The 20,051-nt window shown below is 49.1% G+C and overlaps 1 protein-coding gene across 3 annotated transcripts in view; it reads left to right on the top strand.

Annotated features, from left to right (window-relative positions):
- The first annotated feature begins 514 nt into the window (after nt 1-514).
- Nucleotides 515-20,051, top strand: part of ACTN1 (actinin alpha 1) — a 92,558-nt gene continuing 73,021 nt past the window's right edge. For 2 of the 3 annotated variants that reach the window (XM_072863553.1, XM_072863554.1), the window contains exon 1: nt 516-764. In XM_072863553.1, coding sequence (XP_072719654.1) covers nt 660-764 — 105 coding nt within the window. In that variant the 5' untranslated portion in view covers nt 516-659. Of the gene's footprint in view, nt 765-20,051 lie in introns of all 3 variants that reach the window. The other variant, XM_072863555.1, reaches the window with a different exon arrangement.

Here is a 20,051-nt window from a genome sequence, read left to right on the forward strand (position 1 = left end):
GGGATCACAGGCCACCAGCTGTGTGACAAGAAAACATCCAGTGACAAAATGCTGCCCCGACCCGCGCTGCTCTGCTACCCCCGCACCGCTCAGCCGTCCCGCCCGTGAGGGCAGATCTGTGAGGGGCCCGCTCCCGGGACGGCCTGCCGCGTACCCGCGCCCCAGCCTGCCGCGGAGCCGTTGAGAGAAAAATGCCCCGAGAGCGGCACTGAGCTTCCCCGCATCGCCCCGGCCCGGCCCGCCGGGCCACGGCCCCGCACCGCGCCCGGCTCGCCCCCCTCAGCCTCAGCCGCTGCCGCGTGGGAGGTGTCGGGAGGTGCTGGGGGCGGGGTGAATCCACGGCAGCCCGCCTATCGTGACGGCCGGCTACTGTGACGGACGTGCGAGACGCGCAATGAGCGAGGCGCTGTCGCTGGGAAATGCAGGCTCGGCCGCGGGTTCTGGCCAATGAGAGGCGCAGGGGCGGGCCGCGGGCGGGGGCGGGGCCGTGCGTCCCGCCCCCGCGGTGCTGCGCGCGACTGAGGCGGAGAGGTGAGAGCGGGCGCTGCCGCCGCCTGCTCGGGCTGAGCGGCCGCGGGGCCGGGCACAGCGGGCAGCCCACCGGGACGGACGGACGGACGGGACGGGGACGGGCCGCCGCCGCAGTAGCAGCAGCAGCCATGGATCACTACGACCCGCAGCAGACCAACGACTACATGCAGCCGGAGGAGGACTGGGACCGGGACCTGCTCCTCGACCCGGCCTGGGAGAAGCAGCAGAGGAAGGTGGGCGCATCCCCCTCCCCTCTCCTCACACACACACACCGCGGGGCCGCCGCGACCCGGCCCCGCCGCCCCCACCGGCCGCAGCGGGGCCGGTGCGCGCCCGGCCGGCGGCTGGCGCGGCGCGGCGTGGCGAGGCGAGGCGAGCCGGCGGGGGCCGCGGGGGCGGGTGGAGCGGGCAGGTGATGGCGGGGCGGGGAGGGAGGTGCCGCGGCGGGTCCCCCCGAGCAACAGATGTCCGCCCCGTCACCGGCACCCGGCCCGCTACGGCGGGCCCGGCCCGCAGGTGCGACCGGGCGTAGCGGGGACCCGGGGGAGGGCGGCGGGCCCCCCCCGCAGCCCCCGCCGGCCGCCCCGCTGCCCGCGCCCCGGCCCCGCCGGCCCGGCGGCGGGACGGTAACTGGCTTCTCGTTTGAATGGTGTGGTTTAGGGCAGGGCTTGCGCGGAGCTCATGTCCAAAAATGGTAACATTCGGCCCTTTTTTTAAACCGACAGGGTGGCGGTGGGGAGGGGAGCTCAGGAGGAGCGCCAGCCTCGCCGCTCCTTAGTTATATGTTTTTTTTCCCTCCTTCTTTAAACCCAGAGCATCCTGTATTAGATCACTCTGGAATCCTAATCCCCCAAACATTTCCGTTTTAGTCACTTCATCAGGCAACAATAAAGCAGAATTTGAAACAATACTTGTGCTAACATGGCAGGGGCACCTCGGGGTGCAGCAGGCTCCCACCGCTCTTCCCGACCAGTCGCTTCTTCACTCTGGGCTCGTGTGTCGGATCGTGCCTGCCTCTGCCCGAGCTGCGAGCAGGCAGGAGAATCCCCAAACGCTCTGTACTAGAGGGGAGGATATTGCTTATTTATGCATAGATGCTATATTAATTTATATAATGTAGCCCGAGGTGCGGGGCTTCCTGTAAGGAGCTGAGAGCAACCGGGAAGGAGGGCACACCAGTGAGACTTCTTCCTCTTTAGCCCCTCTCCTTCCCCCCTCCTCTATTTCCAGATGAAGGGTTTTCAGGTTCTCCTGTTCATAGCTGTCTGAAATGGTGCCACTGAGAAGTCTTTCCCCTGGAGTCTGATGAGTTAATTGAAGGTGATAGCTATGGAGCTGCTGTCAGCGGTTTCCTCGCTTGGAGGGACTTGGTGGTGAGAGTAGACAGCATGAAATTAAAGCACACAAACAAGGGCATTTAATGGAGAAAGATTTGGTGGCGTGTGAGTTTACATTTCAGTGAAGGAGAAAGAGAGGAATGTAATCTTGGTCAGGGGTGTGAGTGCTGGATGGTTTATCTGAAGACCAGCCTCTGCTCCTTTGAGGAGGGAAGTTTCTTTCTTTTCAAAAGATCTGCCTGGCTGTGATCCGTGTCTCCAGTCGTACACCAATATCTGGCTAATACATCTAGGAACAGTCAGCACGGCCCAGAGCGAGATGGGCAGTATTGCTCACAGGCTGTGAGGGGAAATGATTGTCATACTGCGGGGTTTTTTTGCCTTTCATGGTGCGGCATGAGGGGAAATATTTTATATGTAGCAGGACACTGACTTGGTTGTCAGAAGCAGGGGTTGAACCTTTGGCTTAAAAAGAAGTCCCAAAACCCAAGCTGTGGTATGTGCCCTAAAGGCCATGCTTTTTTAATATTACCTCCCTCCAGGAGTTTTTAAGTCCTCTTGGTCCTATCACAAGAGGGGGACAGAGAGCTACTCTGTTAACTTGGGTTATGTTCAGAGGAGGGGAGAAATCAAGACAGAGTTTTAAGGAATTAACACATCTGCTTCAAAATAATCCAAGCCAATTTCTTTTGATGGTCAGCCGCGACCAGTTGAATTTGATGTGCTGGGTGTTACTCTCCAGCTTGCTGAACGGGAGGGCTCTATATAGTTAGGTGTCCTTCTCTGGTGGTGGAGTCACTTGGTTGTTTCTCTTCCTGACGATGGACAGCTGAAGCTGTTCCCTTCTGCAGTGGGTACAAGCTCATAGTTCTATCGTCACCCACCCCTCTGGTGTCTGTAGGTAGGAAGATCAGGTCTGGGAGTGGTGGCTCTTCCCAGTTGCAGCCCATCAGGCTAACCCCCCTCAGAGGGATCAATGACCGGACCCCAGCCTGAGCAGGCTGTGCAGATATTGAGGGACAGTCTTTTTCCCCTCCCCGGGGTCTGAATGTGGCCGAAAGCCCTGTTGGGGTCTTGGGGCTTGCTTCCTTCAGAGGTGGGGAGATAATGGTATCCACCAAGCATAAGCCTGGGATGTATGGTGTATTAAAACTGTCACCCCTTCTTACCTGTGAAATTAAATCACGGTAGTAATTAAAGTTAAATGTTCATTACTGTACACATTAGTTAATAGCTTACTGAGGTGAACAGGAGAGATTCATGCCTCCCAAATATTCCTGTAGGCTCTCTTCAGGCTCAGTCTCTCCTGGTTGACTCACAGTCACCTGGTTTTCCTTAACCTAAGGAACAGCTAGAGAATTTCTGACAGAGGAAATCTGTCTGATTTAAGTACTAAATCAGACAGTACCAAATCTGATTTAAGTACTACTGAATTGTTGTTACTTATAGCACTGAGGCCAGCCAGTGAGGCAGACTTGAAACTTTCATGCTCGGCCCCTCTCTGGGAGGGGAGACACCATGTCTAAAGTGGTGGCACAGCCAGTAATCCAGTGAGCAAATGTCTGCGCGAGAAGCGGCCGTGTTTTGCTGGCCGTTTCCAACCCAGCCCCTCATGTCCCGGCTCAGTAAGGCTCCGCAGGCTGGGGATAGCTGTGCCACAGTGCTGTCCTGCGTGGCTTCGCGCAGCTGGGACTAATTGAGACTTGGGAAGCAAACAGTCTAGAGATGTTGCTCACAGATGAATTGAATCCAGCTCCCCTTCTGCTGGCTGCATGGGCTCAGCACAGCTTATGGCAAGCATCAGAAGCAGGAAGATCTGCTGATTTTTAGTTACGGCCTCAACAGGCATGCTGTAAGGATGACAAGTTTGCTGAGTTTTTGGGAGCTGGTTCGTGGGTTTCCTACCTGTGCTGAGAGACAGATACGACTGCCCTTGCTGTCTGGGGTAGTGCTTGACATACGATCTCATGAGCTGCTTTGAGATGGGTAAATAGATGAGCTGCAGAGCGAATTTCATATTTGGAGGGTGAAGTTTGGCCTCTTGAACGTGATACAGAGAAGAGATGCCAGTCTCACACCTCTTCCCACCTGCCTCTTCCTGGGAAGTTACTGTTTTACAATGTAGGGATAGAGTGACAGTTCCTGGGAGGAAAGCAGCTTTCCATGTGAAGCCTATTTTTCATGTCTATCAGAAGAGACTCAAAGAGGTTTTAAAGAGCTCGTTGCAGCATTGCTATTCATAAGCATCAAAAAAATACAACGTGCAGAACAAATTCAGCTATTTCTCACTTGATATAAGCCTCTGCACAGCCTTTTGTGCAGGAGCAGGGGGTTTCTTCTGGGGATTAAAATACTTTCCCCTTTGCACTGTTGAACTCATGTCAGTAGTTTCTTCTAATAGCCTTTTATTTCTTCTCTCTTCTTTCCTGTCTAGCATCAGGCCTCAAAGTAGCACTAGCCAAGGCATAACAAGATTAATCCTGCTGTTTCCCAGTGTTACAAAGCAAAACTTGCTGAAAGCCATTGCCACGGTCTCACCTAGCTGTGGATACAAGCTTGCCATGTTAAAAGTACCGATGTGGCTGTTTACTGGCCAAGAGGTTGTCACTTGTGCCCACAAGGATCTTTCTCCCTCTTGATTACAAATGGCCAGCTGCAGTGTTCAGACTTTTCCTGAGGGCTTTTGGTGAAGGAGCTGAATCTGACCTTGAGGGACTGGGTGAGCCACTTGGTGCTCAGCATGCCTGGCTTGTCTTTGCAGGTGAAGCGAAGGGTAGTGGTGAGAAGGAAAACCTCCTGCTACCGCCTCCTTAGTGTCCCAGGGAGGTCAGGAATGACGCTGAGGTGAAGCTGGTGCTGCTTTGGGGGGCTGGTAGGGGTCAGCCCTCCAGCCCTGCATGCAGCAGGCTTGCTTTCTTGTTGGCAGCTTTCGTTTCATGAGCTGGTTGCTCAAGGTGCACCTCATTCAGGGTTTATTTTAAAATCTGGCCTGAAGCAGCTTGTCCAAACTGTAGAGCTGGGGGGGAAACTTTAAATGCAGAATTGCTTTCTGACCTGACAGCTGCTGGCTTGACAATATGAGCAGGAAGCAGTGTTAATTTGCAGCATGTAGAAGACAGCCATATACAACTTAAATGCTGATAGTAATGCTTTTCTTTAAAAAAAAAAAAAGTTGAATCATTGAAATGAATGAGCCTTGTCTTTATCTAGTGCTGCTCTGCCTCACCAAGTTGGCATTTCTGTGGCAATGTGGCAGTAAATGATATCTCTGGCTGAGAGAACTGCACTGTTCAGATTTACAGTGCTGCTGAAGCAGTGATAGCACAGACTTTGGGAGCACCTTTTCTGCCCCAAAGAAGTACTTACTAAGTACAGTTATTCATGAACTTACAGAAATTCCCTGTTAGAAATGTCAGTCTCCCAGAATCCCTCTCGCCACTCTGCCATGCACGGCATGTAGAGATACACATAAATAAAAGGGTGATCCCATAACCTAAAAAGCCATGGGTCTTGCGGCCCTACTGTGTCTGCATCCAACAGGTCTTACTGCTCTTGTTATGATTTTAATTTTGCTGTGCTAATCACCTTTCTGTTTGAGGTGGGGTTGTTAATGATAGAAAGTACCTGTTAAACAGAGCCCAGGTCCCTTATGGGAACCCCCCACCTCCAAGCCTATCTAACTTAAACTAATATCTCCAACAAAACGAAAAAGTCACAATCACAGCTTCCTTTTCCCTTGGATTGAGTGTAATCTCATCCAGACAGGGTCTATTTTGAGAAGGTTTTCTAGATTTCCAGAAAGCTACAGTTGTGGTAGCTGCTGTGGACCCACACAGAGGTGTGATACCACATCCAGTCTGTAGTTTGCTAACATTTCTTTCAGTACCATCATAGATTCAGCAGTGAGGTAAATGTGTGTTGCTGGTGAATGTACAGCGCTGGGTCCCTTTGCTCCTGCTGTGAGTGACACTATGTAGTACTCGATGGGCCATAGTGAGGGATGGTCCTTGCGTGGTCTTTGCAGTGTGGGTCTGCTGTAGGAAAGGTGGCTGTGATGCACCTGAGGATCCTCTGCGCCTTATTTTGTACCGACCAGTACTGGTACAGAAGCAGAATGGTGAAATTTGTAAGGCTGCTTGCTCAACTGTGCTTTTACAGTCAAGCAGGCAGGCACTATAGGTCACCAGATATCTCTTATCTTTCAGATCAAGCTTTTGTTTTTTAATATAGGTAGCTTATTGCCAGATACTGGCTCTTCAAAACATTAAACTCAAAAGTTGCTGTAGGGGGCTCTGGAAATATCTGGCTTTGTAGATCAGTTGTTTGTCCTTGAGCGTGAGAGCTGCCTCATACTTTCTGGGATCAGGTTTCATCAGGATGTACGCTTGTGGGTTTTTTAACAAGAACATTATTATTCATTGTAACCTCTTGGTGCATGATGAATGAGGCATGTGCGCTTTGCAGTGACTTACCCACCTATTCAGCATCCCATTTAAGGGGGAAAACTAAGGACAAAGCAGGTATGGGTTAAAAAGGAGACTGCATGTTCTCTGAGGGGCTCTATAACAGATCCCAAGGATCAACTCATGAGAACATGATACTCGCCAAACTGGATTGAACTGTTCCTTCTCCTAATCCTCTAGGGAAGGGCGAAACACCTCAAAGGCATCCAGCTACCAGCCCAGTGATGTAAAGTGTGTCTGTCTGGGGAATTTCTTGCTAACTGCTTCAGGCAACCAGTTTAAATTCTTGTGCATGTGATTTGGTAATGACGTTTTTGCTGTGCATAACTGCGAAGGCTAGAGAGGATAACGTTGTTTTCCTCCCTGACTGCTTGCAGTGCTCGGTGGTATAGCTTGGGGCATCTGGCATGCCATGTAGGGCATCTTTAAGCAGAAGCTGTTTGGAAACTTCAGCTTTCTTGGCTGTCTGGTGAGAATGTGTCCCCTTAGAAGGAAGCGGGTGTTTTTGTATGAGGTGGTGATGTCTGGCTATGAAATTCAAGTGTAACTGGATGGTAGCTGTGAGAATGTGGGCTGGTAAACCTGTTAAGTAAAAGTGTTCGTGGACACTGGAATCACACTTTTAGAAGCTGTGTGTATTACAGTGGAGACCCAGTGAATGGTACCTGCTCTTCCCAGCACTGAGGTGACCACCATGAATGGTAGTAATACGCTCCCTGGCTGCTCCTGCTGTAGGCACCTTGCTCTTCTCATGTATGCTGTGTGAGAGGTGCAGTTCTACAGCCTAACATGTCTCATCCATTTTTCACTGGAGGAGAAGCAGGGTTCAGTTGGCCTCCCCAGGCAGGTTATGAGCCTGTGTGCTTTTCTGTGCTGCCTCACTGGGATCCACTCGAGACTTTGGCCTGGAGTTCTTAAGGTTGGCACAAGCAGCAGTGACAGAGATGGTGAAAACTTGCACGGCTGCGCTGGGGAAGGCCTGAGAGCGTTTTCCAGCTGCCTGTGGATTATCACCGTCGTGCCTGACACTTAGGCTGTTCTCCGGGGTGCGCTTACACTAGCAGAGGATGGCTGTGCTCTTTCTGACGATGAGGTGCAGAAAGCAGTCACTGTAGAAAAGAGGCTGGAGAGCTGTCTGGGGAAATGTTGGGAAGCTTCTGAAGTACAACACATACAGTGGACTGGTCTTGCTTTAATGTGTTGTCTGCCCCAGGGACTTGCTGAATGTATTGCTGTGATTTTTAGAGGTATTTTGTACAGTCTAAGCAATGGTGTTTGAGGAGGATGGGGGGCAAGAGTGCAACAGAGTTTACTCTTCTTATATAAAAGAACATAAAACTGGTTTCTTGCCATGCGTGACTATTGGAAACATGATGGTTACCATAAGGAATGTGCTTAGCATGAATTCTACAAATCTTGTATAGCAACGTAAAACCTTCTCATCCCCTCAAAGCCATAGGTGAACTGTGTGTGTAGGGGGGAAAACGTATGTAGTATGCTTGGCAACTGCTAGGTGGGAAAAACATGACCTTAGCAAGAAAGGCAGAGTCATCTTTTCTTTATAGAGGCATAAGATTTACTTGAAGTCTGAGATTTTGGGGCTGAAGCATGTTACACAGAGCTTGGATCTGTTGGGATGAGTTGGTGTAGAGTGGTGAGATAGAAGGTCCTGCTGCTGACAAGCCTATCTGGTGCTAGTCGTGCCAGAAAAATCTGTTTTATTGAAGTCTGTGGAGCCACTTACTGCTTTATTTTGACCCTGGCATGTGAGACTGACATACAGGCTCTCAATAGAGTCACTCTGATCCCCAAGACAGAACTGGGGACTTCTTGAGCCAACCCAAAGATGCTTAAGTGAGCAAAACCACTAGCGTTAATATGATTAGCAAAAAAAGCTCGCTGCTTGTTCCCCTCCTGCCGTTGCCTTCCCTGCTCTCATTCCCCCACTGCATGAGAGCAGAACTTGATCATAGGATGTTTGTGGTGTGGCCTGGTGCCAGTTTAACCTCTTGGCTCCCTATTAGGCAGTAAAGCAGAACTGTTTTTTTTCCATGTTGGTTTCCTGTCGTTGTGTCTTTCCTGCTCAGCTGGCAATGTGTGTATCCTATTGGTAAAGGCTGGGTCAGGCCTTTGCAAGCCAGCCCTTGTACCAGTACTGCAGCTGACTGACCTCAGGCTTTTACCTGCAGTTGTCCCCTCCTCTTCCAAATCTGTTGCTGCTTTGAAGCACTATAACATGAATAAGGCTCTGCAGAGACCTTTTCCACCCTCAGTGCACTGAAACAGCTCCCATTGACAGGGCTGGGATATGCATAAATAAACAGAGGGGATTTTGGTCTCTCATCCAGATGAATCTTCGATTTGTCATTCTACCTATGTAGACTGAAAACCTTCTGGAAATATGTTCATCCCTGTGGTGTGGGAAATGACAGCAAAACTGGCCTTTCCATTGTATTAGAGCCGAGATGGGAAGTGCTGGCAGGTGAAAAGGCTGTGTCTTGGCTATTAACACTCACTATAGTGGACACCATTGATGTGAGTCTCCATATATCACCTGTCTGTTGCTCAGATTGGAGTGGGTTCGAGTAGGTCTCTGCCAGCAATCCAGGACTTCTGGGCAATCTTACAGAAACACACCAGTGTGGATAGTTGATAGGCAAGTGAGGCTGCAGGGCAGACTTCTTAAGCAGCAACTTGTTCCACATCCTCTTAGATGGCTTACGTGGTCAATGGGAAGGCAGGGATGAATTGATGTATCAGCTGGTTGCTTCTGTGGCAGTCTGCTTGACTTTGCAGTGACCGTGCATTACTGCGGTGTAGAGCCTGCCCTTCAAGATAGTGCAGGTGGGCTCTGCTCATGCATCCTATGCATGGCCCTCATTTTCAGAGGGACCTTTGTGATATCTTGTATCTCTGTGCCACAAGCACAGCATGGAGGGGCAGCCTGTTCGCTCTGCTCCTTCCATGAGCAGAATGCTGTATGGCCAGAGAAGTTTCACGCACAATACTCATGCTTCCTTTTACAACGCTGAGGACAACTCTCCCATCCTACAGAGGTACTGAACTAAGGCCAGCTGGCAGCAGAAGAAGGACTTCTGCTTTCCATGGCCTTTGGATCAGGCAGCCAGGGCACTTGCTACTCCTCACTGCAGCATTATGATGCTAAGCACTCGAACTTCACTGCTGCTGTAAATGGAAGTTGTGCTGTTACATTTTCGCTCCAGGAGTGAGCCCGTAAAGGCCTCAGAGATGGAGAGCGAGAGAACCATGTATGGTCTCTGCATCCCAGCTGAGTGCTCTTTTCTTCATCACGGAAAGTGATGTGTACATCCCAGAGCCCTGTTTCCTGGCCAGATTCCTTGGCTCTATAGCAGCCAAGTTTCTCTTGCTAACCCAGTGTACTTACCTGTGATCCCTCTCAGTTTATTTAAATCTAGCCTTCAATAGATGAGTTAGTTCTGCTACTTAAATGTATTATCCCCCCCCCAAATTTAAAATTTGGCTCCACAGGTGAAAAAAAAGCAAGTTAGTTAATTTCTTAACTGCTAAACAATGCCAAAGAAAGGACACTTTGTTTAAAGCTGTTTAGACCATGTCTATGCCAGGGTTTATCACAAAGGAAAATACTTAATTTCCTAAGGAAAACTTTGATTGCAGCCAAAAGCAGTTCCAGCTTTTTAAGCGTATTTATGCTTCCAGGTGAGTTTCTTACATGTCTTATCTGGTTTGGGAGATGTGGAGATCTCCCACCGATGAGGGAGGGGAGAGCAGAAGCTCAGATGCAAGGGTGTGGTGGGAAGAGGAGTGTTGGGGTACGTTTGTTGAAGCCTCTGCCTTCCCTCTAGCTCTGCTTGCGGTATTGGTGTACAGGAGTAGCATCTCCAGAGGAAGCATTGGTCTTGGCCACACCTGGCTCCACGCACAAAGTGAGACCTTGCACTTCGTCAGTGCTTGCTCATCAAGCACCTTTTGGCACTTGCACAGGCGGCTGCACTGTATAGAGAAGGCTGGGTGGGGGCAGCAGGGGAGTACATTCATGAACACAAACCAGTCTGTTTCAAAATGGCTAACGCGTGGAAACTTGCTGTTTCCCGAGGGTTTTGTTGGGCCGTTGGGGAACTCTGGCCAGGGATGAGACTATTTCCAGCTGTGGTGAGCCAAGTGTGAACTCACTCTGGGCAAGATGCCCAGCTCCACTGGTTTTCTCCTGCCAGAAATCCTCACCCTCCAGCCAGCGATACCAAACTCAGTTTCTGCCAGTCCTCAGCTGAAGACCTCTGAAGGGAGAGGAGAACAAGGAGACCAAGCAGAGCAAGATACTGCTGAGGAGGGGGTGAGGGGAGGCACAGAAGAGCTTGCGCAGGGGGCATGATGGTGGGGTGTCACCACTGAGGGGTGGCTGTTGTGGGTGAGGGCTGGCGAGGGGTGTAGGGACCTGCTTTTCCTAGGGCAGGTGAAGAGGAAAAAGTGGGTGGTGGGGGTGCAAGGGGTTGGCTTTCCTTGGTTAGGCAGGGCTACCCAACCCGCAGGGACGTACTGCTGGCAGTACCATCAGGGTAGTCATTTGGGAATGAGTATTGTTCCCTTCATCGTGGTTTCAACACACTGGGGACTACTTCTGTAAAACAGGATATTCCTTTCCTCTTTTGTGGAAGGTGCTGCAGGGCAGAAGGTGCCCTTCAAGGGGGAGGCTGTGCATCTGGGACCTCTTGCCCTCCACAGAAAAGGCATGACCACAAAAAACTTCATCTTCCAGAGCTGGCAGTCCTTCTTGTTGCAGTCTCTGTGCATTGGGATAAGACTTCTTGCAGGGATCCATTGGTCCAGCTGCTTTTCCACAAAGACTGCTGTGCAGTCAGATGTTGCGGAAGAACAAGGAGAGGTGTGAGAGTCAAGTGTGCAGGGGACCTCCTCCTGTACATGTTCCTTTTTAGCAACTGGAGGGACCAAGGGATTAACACCCGATACTGTGGTCCTTCCAGTGCTGGCAGTAGTTGCTAGTGAAAGGAAATTTCTAGCTGCTCTTTCTGGTGAGTGCCTTTGGCTTCTGATACTGTGGGTGTTTGCATTTGGCTGTTTGGTTGGAGCTAGGAGGTCTCTCTTAAAGAGTTTCTAAAAAATGCCTGTAGTCACAATTCCTTGCATGCTGAAACAAAGCATCACCAGCATGATACTGTGTCGGGAACTTAACATGCACACACCTGCCTGCAGCATGTCTTCTGGGTCCAGTCATGCAGAGGTGTTGGAGCTGACAAGGCCAGCGTATGAACAGGAGACCTTCTGTTCCTGCAAGCGCACCTCCTCCAACACTGATAATTTTCATGTGCCAGCGTATCATTTAGTGACACATTACACTGTTCCTTGCTGTTGCAGCCTGTTGCAAATGGTCTGACCCAGCCAGCTACTGACAGCCTCCTACAGGGTGGACCATTGAAAGCTGTTTCCATCCTAGACCCAAAGGAGTATTTCCCTCCCTCTCCTATAATGGCTTGTTTCTTTAAAGCTGTTAACTGGCCATAATCCAATCATTACTACTGTAATTAGTGAACTGCTTACAGTAACTAAAACACTTGAAGCGTAATCTCTTCTGTGTCTGCAGAGCTTGGAACAACTTTTGCCTGCAGTCCTGTGAGAGGCAATTACTTGGGTGCAGGGGACAGTCCAGGGGTGGGTGCAGGGGACACAGGGCAAGCCTGGCACAGGCCACGCTGCCTCTTATGCCAAGCCCTGGATGGCACCATGTGGACTTCCCACAGCAGGGAGAAGCTCAGGAGCCCATGGAGGTGAGCTGGCCTGCCCAGCTTATGGTGATCTCCTGCTGCCCCTTTGTCAGAAAGGAGCCTTCTCTTTGCAAGCTGTGTCAGAGGATGCTGGTGTTGGGTGGAACTTGCAGGGCAGCTGGTGGCATTGAAGGTGTGGTGTAGTAGTACTTAACATTTGGTTTATTACATGGTGGAAAATGTCTATGTTGCTGCAGGCTCAATGTCTCCTCTTGCTGTCAGAATACCCTCTTGTTTCTTTGCACAGTGTCTGTGCTCTCCCCCACCCACCAAATTACTAACTTCGTAGGCAAGGCCAAGAGACTTCAGCTCCTGGCCCTGCAGATTCATTCTGCAGGATTTGGGGCTTTCAAGCAGTCACATCCCTCTGCTGTGTTCTTCAGCCACTTTTCCTTTTGGGAGCAATGAGCTGGCTTTCCTGAAGGCTTCTCCTGCCCTCCCCTTCATACCCTGACAGGAGGGCAGTACCAGTGCATTTGTCTCCAGCCTTTGTTCTTCTTCCTGATTTTTACCTCCTGAGATGAAGCTTGTTGTAACTCAGGCTCTTCCTTCTTGAGGGGGAGGATGACTGTGGTGAGGAACAAGTGTGGGCAGCTTTTAAAGTGGAGAGCCCTGCTGTGTGAGGAGGGTCAAGGGTGGGTGAGTACACACAAATGCAGCAAGCAAAGGCCCTGCAGTGGTAAAATACCTAGCTGCCCAGCTGCCAGCCATCAGTTGGCAGGCATGCTGTACTCAGCAGCTGAGTAAGGTATTCACTTGCAGTATTTGGCCTGTGATGGGGTCAGAAAAATGAAGTTTTTTTGGCCTAAGGATAAGGGGTTTTTTTCTTAAAAAAAAAAAAACCAAACAACCTCAAACCAAAAAACAATAAAACAACAGAACACACACCACCTCCATCCCAAAACCCACTCCCATCCCAGGGTTTTCATTTTGCTGTTAAGCAATTATCGTGCTGCTTTTCCAGGCTTCATTCCTGTGTGGTGCTGGGCAATAGAGGCACTGTAAGATGCACAGTCTGCATGGTGGCCACTGGCAGATGAAATGAATAGAGAAACAACCTCTGATGAGAATGAGTTTTTCATGTGCTCTGGATTTAGCTTAGGAGGGGAGAGATGTTGTCATCCCTCTGGATCTTGTGCATGCTGTCAGCATCTGCTGCTGCTGTCTATGTACTTACCTTATTGCCCCAGAAATCTGCTGTTGTCACTGAGTTGTGTGAAAGATTGAAAATGTACTTGTTGCCATGTAGGTCAGAGTAGTCAGTAAGGTGAGGAGCAAGTCCTAGAGTGTCAGTGGCCAGAGACCTATGTGGTGGGCCCCATGATATGCCAAGATCTCTTCCTGCTGGCCTGAGCAGTGTCTGCCTGTTGCCTTGCACTCTGCCTTTGCATCTATCTGCACCTTCCTGCAGTCCGTTGCCATGCTCGTAGCCTGCATGGTACTTGGGCAAAGGGACAGTGTTTCAGCGCTGTGTTTGTACAGTGCCCTGCACAGCAGAACTCTGATCTGTGAGCGTGGTTCCCAGATGCTGCAAGGCCGTGAGCACTGAAGTGATGGTAGCTGATTTTAAATAGACTTTTTTTTTACTTTTAAGTATATATCTTAAGACCACTTGTGCTGATTACAGCACATAAGTTGCTTCCCTGTTTGTGGTACTTGCTTACAATCCACTTGACTCAATTTATTTTCAATTCCGTATTCTTCTGCACTAGCACCATGCGTTTGACTTGCTGTTGGTTTTAGGTGCTGGTGCAGCCGCTATCAGCACACACTGTTGAGTGCTTCCCAGTCTCTCTTCAGGATGAAGTCTAGTAATAGACCACTTTAAAGTGGTGCTTATGTATTTCTGTCATCTTTAGTTTCAGCTGTCTGCTTCAGCGTGCTGCTACAAAATTGCAAGTGTAGATGTCCCTTTCTCCACAGCCTTCCAACTCTGCTAGTGTAGCACAACAGTATTCTGTAGGAAGCTTCTGCTGTGGGCACAGCCAAAGAGAATAAAATCACCAGCATGCTATTTTTTTTTGTTAAATTTTGCTTTGAGTTTAAAGCCTCTGATGGGTACTCCTTGATATCTGTTTTTCTACCTATATTTCCCTATCCCAAATTCTCCCTCCTCTTCTGCCTTCCCTTCCTTGCCCCACCTTCATTAACAGGAGCTGGGAAGGGAAATCTGTGTTCCCATCTTACTCTGCCATTGTGTTCAGTGATCTCATATGCTTTGGATTGAAGACTGCTGTTCTGCTTAGGTGGGCTGCTGCCTTTCATGCTCTGATACATTAACAAAATTATGTGGTGCTGGAAAGAGCTTTTGAAACTTTTTGTTAATAAGTTTTTAAGAATTATATTCATCTCTTTCATGTAGAGACTATTTTGCTGGTGTCATTTTTCCTTCAGAGCTTATTTGGAAGTCCCCCACTGGTGGTGGGCTCCAGCAGCCCCTAACTGAGTAAGCCTTGCTCCCCTTCTGAGCAGGGCAGCAGCAGCAGGCAGGCTTGAGCTAGTGGAGAGCTTGCACCGGGCACATTCAGGCTGTGGGAATCGAAGGTGTGAATTCCATCTACCCATCCAAAGGAACGACTGTCCAGGCAAAGAGCAAAGCTCTTCATCAGTGCCAGGGTGCAGTACACTGTAAGAGGTGTCCTTTGGGTAAGTGTGCCTCTAAGTGTGAGTGCTGTCCTGATGCTATAGCAAAGAGCGAGGCATTGGCAAAACTCACTTGGGTTTCTGTTCCTTTCTGACCTTCCTGTGTGGTGGATTGGTAAGTCACATTCTCCTATGACTTCTTCTCATGTGAACCCTTAACAAGGTTTTGTAAGGGTGCTTATTTGTCATGAAATTACAGTGCACCAGAACTACCCTTCCGATCTTCATAGAAGAAAATAGAAATATTAGCTAGACATGCCTGTTTCTATCAAACTAACTGGGGCATAATTTACCCTCCATTTGCTCCTTGCTTTGCCTTCCCAAGAGGATATGAGTGGGCAAAATATTTTACATATGTATATTGGGGATAACATGCTCCAGAGCTCTGAATGTAGTTTCTGTAGCACTTATCTGTTTTTTGGCTAGTGAACTTTTGTGCTTCTGCAGCCTTACAAAAGGGCTGAAAAATTGTGTATTTGTGTAATTGCAGTCTGTAAAATGTATTCTAGACAGTTTGCCAGAGGGTGACATAAGGTATATTCAAATTGGCAGTCCATGATTATTCCAAAGACCTGCTAAAATCTTGGTTTGCACCTAATTTATTTAACTTTTGCATATGCAAGTGCTGAGTGTTCTCTCTTCATCCATTTACTTGGGGCAAGACTCACTCCAGATGCAGTTTTGTAATCTTCAGTCCAGTCTGACTGTGTCTATCTGTCAGTCGTTCTCAGTTGGATGCACCCGTGATCAGTACGTGAGCATGCTATGGAAAAGTGAGTTTTCAGCAGATGACAGAGTTGATGCTGCTGAGCCTAAGGTTAAGATAAGAAGGAGGTGGCAGGGTGGGGGAAGTGAAAGGTGAGTGCAGAGTGGGACTGCCCACTTTAATGGCAGCTTGTCAATAAAAGTGGTCAATGCCAGCCATGAAACCAGTCCCTCAGCAATATGGTATTTGGAGCTGCAGCAAATGCAGAGGGGACCTGTCTCCAGCAGCCAAAGGATTTTGAGGTTTGTGCTCTGTTCCAGACTTCTGAATAACTTTTACTAGGTTGGAAAGCAAAGCAATGCTTTCTCACTTTCTTTAAGCCCTGCCCAAATTCTTTGAATTTTTGCAGCTTGGACCAGGTGATAGTTCTAGTCTGCATGTGAAAGAATAAACTGTCCGCCAACTCTCCATAGGTAGGAATGCAGCTTAAATCCACCTCTAGCCATGCAAGGTATCTGAGATTATGGGGGAAGGGATTTGGAGTGGAGGAATGGAAATCTGCTTGGCACAAATAAGTAATGTTGGAAGCAGTGAGACTATGCTTATGGCTTGATAGAGTCAGGGGGCTGCACTAGCAATAGCTGCCTGAGAAATACATGTCCCCAGCTGCTCCTTCCCTCCCTTGCAAGGCACAGCCTCTGCATTGCTCCAGCATAACTGCTTGTGGACATGAACTGTGAACCGGATGAAAGAACTTAATCGGTGTTAAAATTAATTTACCAAAACAATAAGAGGGAGAAGAGTTACACCTAGATAGCTCCCCACAGTGAGGGAGCAGCAACAGAATGGGAAAGAGCTGGAGAGGCTCTAAGAAAAAAAACAAACTCTTAACTGTTTTTGCTGTGGAAATAAATATCGGTGGATCTGTGTTCTGAACATCACATTGCCTGGTTCCCCAAGCACTGGCCCCGGACTGGGATTTGGCATCTGTCTCATTTTCAAGTCCAGTGCAGCTTCCCGCCTTCTGGAAGCGAGTGCTTAATAGCTGGTCAAAGAACTGCTGTGCCGCAGCTGCTGAGCTGGGAAAGAAGCTGCTTCTGTTGCCTATGCAGGAACATTAGCTGCCTCCTCTTAGGCCTTGCAGAGATTTCCAGAGCTCAGAGCAGTTCACACAAACCCAGTTGCTGAAGCTTTGAGGAAACAAAGCTGCTCAGCAAGTGCAGTCTTTAGCCCTCCAAGTCTGAAAGCTCAAAACCTGAAGACTTTGCCATGCTGCTTTGCAGAATACCAGACTTCTTCCACGAACAGGTACCAGTAGTCTGATCCCCATCTTTAAGGAGTGGCAAGGCTGCTGTAGGGAGTTTGGGGAGCAAAGGGCTGTGCTGTGGGTTGGCTCTTCATGCCTGGGAGCCGGTGCTTCCCTGTTGGGATAATGCAACAGGGCTGGCTGCTGCTACAGTGAGCTGAGTAGGAATCCCCTGTCAGCAGGGAGATGCTCTGCTGCAGCTGCTCCACTGATGGCTGTCTGGCTCTTTATTCACTAGCAAATGCATAGTGCTCTGATCTGATCTGCTTTTGCTGCCTGGTCGCTGTTCATATGGACCTGTATTGCTCTGCCAACTGTTGCTTCAAGTGTAGTTCAAAGTCAGCAGCATGAACATGTCAGGGCTCTGTGCAGAGTCTTCCGGGGTGGAGCTCAGCCTACAGCAGTCCTAAATACAGAGAAACCACACAGAGAGCTGGAGACAGGCTCTAAATTATCAGGGTTGGGTTCTTAAGTATCAGGAAAAAGTGCTAGAGACTAGCCTGCTAAGTAATGTAAGAGGCTTAGCTGTTTTGGCAGCTGAGAAGGGAAGAAATAAATTCTAATTCACTTAACAATACCTTACCTGCATGCAGAAATGGGCTGGCTGGCTCATGGCATGGGAGACAGTCTAATGTGGAAATGACTAACTTCCTCTGGCAGTTGCCAGTACAGTGCATAGGATGTAGGAGGTAGGATGTGAGGAGGTCCTGGGCCACTAATAAGTGTAGCTAGGCTTGCTAAGTACCAAGTTGAACTTAATGCTGTGAAAACTCCACTTTCTGAGTTGGATTGCCTGATTTGCGCAGGAAGAAAATGTTTCCCTTACAAGCACAATGCTCTGTGGCCATCTGACTGCATAAGAGGAAGGAAGAGTCCTGCAAAGGTTAGATCCTACGTGCCTTGATGATAGGATATGCGATCCCATGGGAGGGAAGAAGATCCCATGGGAGAGAGGGGCTGACATTCATTACTTACCTGGCTTCTAGCCTGCTGGTTCAGGTCACTTTCTCTTCCGAGGCTGTGGTGGGTGCTGGTGTAGGGTTGCATGGTCATAACTGCACAACGTGTGGCAGCAGTTGGAGTTAGAGCACAGCGTGCGATGCACTGCACCGGATAATTGTACAGCAGCCGCAGTGCCCCTGGGCAGTGGCCAATACCTACTGTAGTGTGTAACAATCGTGTGATTGCTTGCTGAGGAAGGGGTTGGGACAACTGTGCCCTTGCTCCTCAAGCCCACCCGCTGGTTATTCAGCATGTTGGGAGTGGGATTATTTCTTCCTGGCCCACAGACAAGATCAGCTTGAGCCTCCCACTGTGGGATCTTAATTACCCATAGCCTTTTCCCTGTGAAGCTGCACGTAGACCGGTGTTGTTGTTGGACAGGGCTGTGGCTGGTGCCCAGCCATATGCTTGGGTCAGAGCGGGGTAGATCACTCACAGTAAAGCAGACTTCCAAGGAACTGGTTATGGTGGAAATCGCATTCATCCTTCTGCAACCTTCCATTGTGTGGACGTGGTTTTCCAGAGGAGACGGCAGCAAGCACCAAGCTGAGGACAAAAGGCCAATCAGTCTGTGGAGACATTATTTTGCTGTTCCCACTGCAACTTTGTGCTGACGTGCAGCTGCCAGCAGGAAGAGGGATAAGTGCACATATCGCATGGCACGGTTCTGTTTACTGCATACTTTTCATAATCAGGGCTGGCATCCAAATCCGGAAGAAGATTAGCACTTAACCAGAGACCCTGAAACAATGTTTCATGTTGGTATTCCTGTGAAGCTATGCAGTCTGCCATCAGCTCTCTTGCAGAGACCTGCTTTTCCCTGCAGCCCTCAGAGGGAGCTATGGGGAGAGCAGAAAATGGACAGTTTTAGGAACAAAGACTGGATTGGACTGAACTGCATTCATCATTGGTGTAAGCTTAAAGCCAGGGGAGTTTTGCCAGGAATTGACTTATGCCATAATAACTTGATCTCTACCAGAGGAGGTTCTGGCTGGACCCTGGTCTGAGTTTAGTGCATGAAGCTATCCAGGCTTGACAGTGACCAGTCTGGGAAATGGGACCGTGCCCCTTGGCATAAGGGTTTGGATGGGTGTCACTCAGTGATTTGGCCAGAACTGAATTCAAACAGTTGTGGTGGTGGAGAACAAAGCATAAAATTCAGGTGGTTTTGGACAAGAGGGAAGGTGTAATTGTGCAGCACTGTCTATAGCTTACCCTTGCTATCAGCAGGGGCATAACTGTAGCAAACTTCCATGGGGCCCAAGGCAGGGTATGATTTACCTTCCTACTACTCCTGCACAAGGCAGATCCCTCTGTTTCTTTCTCTCTCCTAACAAACTCATTTCTGCCCATACACGTACACAGCATGGGGCTTTTCCCTTCTTCAGTCTGGTACCAGTTCACTTGTGAAGAACTACCTTGTCCTCCTTAAAGCTTCAACACATGGCAGCAACCTGCATTGCTGCTGTTTTCCAGAGCTGTTTCTGAAGACTATTATCTCTTAGGAATTGCAGAAGTCTGTTTTTCCCCATGCTTCCAAAGGTCTTTCTATCACCCTCTTTCTGTCTTATCTGAAAAATCTGATCTTCATCCCTGGATGAAGTTGATACGAATTAGACATGGAAGAGGAAGGATGGAGAGGTGTACTTCCCCCCCCCCGCCCCCCCGTGATGAAGCCAAAGCTAATGGAAAAAGAACTTCTCTTGACCATTCTGTTTGTTATTGGGGTCTACCTGCTTAGGAAGCTCTTGGGCTGAAGGGGAATAGGAGAGGTTTCCCGGTCTAAGCACAAGCTTGAAATAAACCTGTCCATGTGTCTGTTAGTAATGTCAGAAGGACCCTCCTTTTTTTCCTCAACAAAATTGGCTTTTGTTTACTCTTTTGTACTTCAGCAGGAAAGGAGATGAGTTCCTGCTTCCTATTCTGTTGAATGCTAGCTGTGACTGCTAACCTATGGTACACTTTCTTAGCCACAAATATTAAAAATACAGCAGTTTGAGTCTGTCTTGAATTAACTTTTCTATATTGGTCCTACACTGAACTGGATTATTGTAGGAGAAACAAAGCTACTTGAACTTCCAGAAATAATCCCAGATTCCTCTAATGAGAAGACTCGTGGTGGGTGTCTTAGGGTGCTAGCAAGATATCTGTTTTCAGTAGATATTGACAGACCTTGTACAGATATTGCTGGAATGAGGTTTTGGGTCTTCTGAAACAAGTGGCAATAAATGTTCCTTGGCTGTTTGTGCTGGGGTAATTTGACTTCCATGTGGTAACTAACAT

Source organism: Ciconia boyciana, chromosome 6 (assembly GCF_034638445.1).
Source record: "Ciconia boyciana chromosome 6, ASM3463844v1, whole genome shotgun sequence".
NCBI classification, from domain to species: domain Eukaryota; kingdom Metazoa; phylum Chordata; class Aves; order Ciconiiformes; family Ciconiidae; genus Ciconia; species Ciconia boyciana.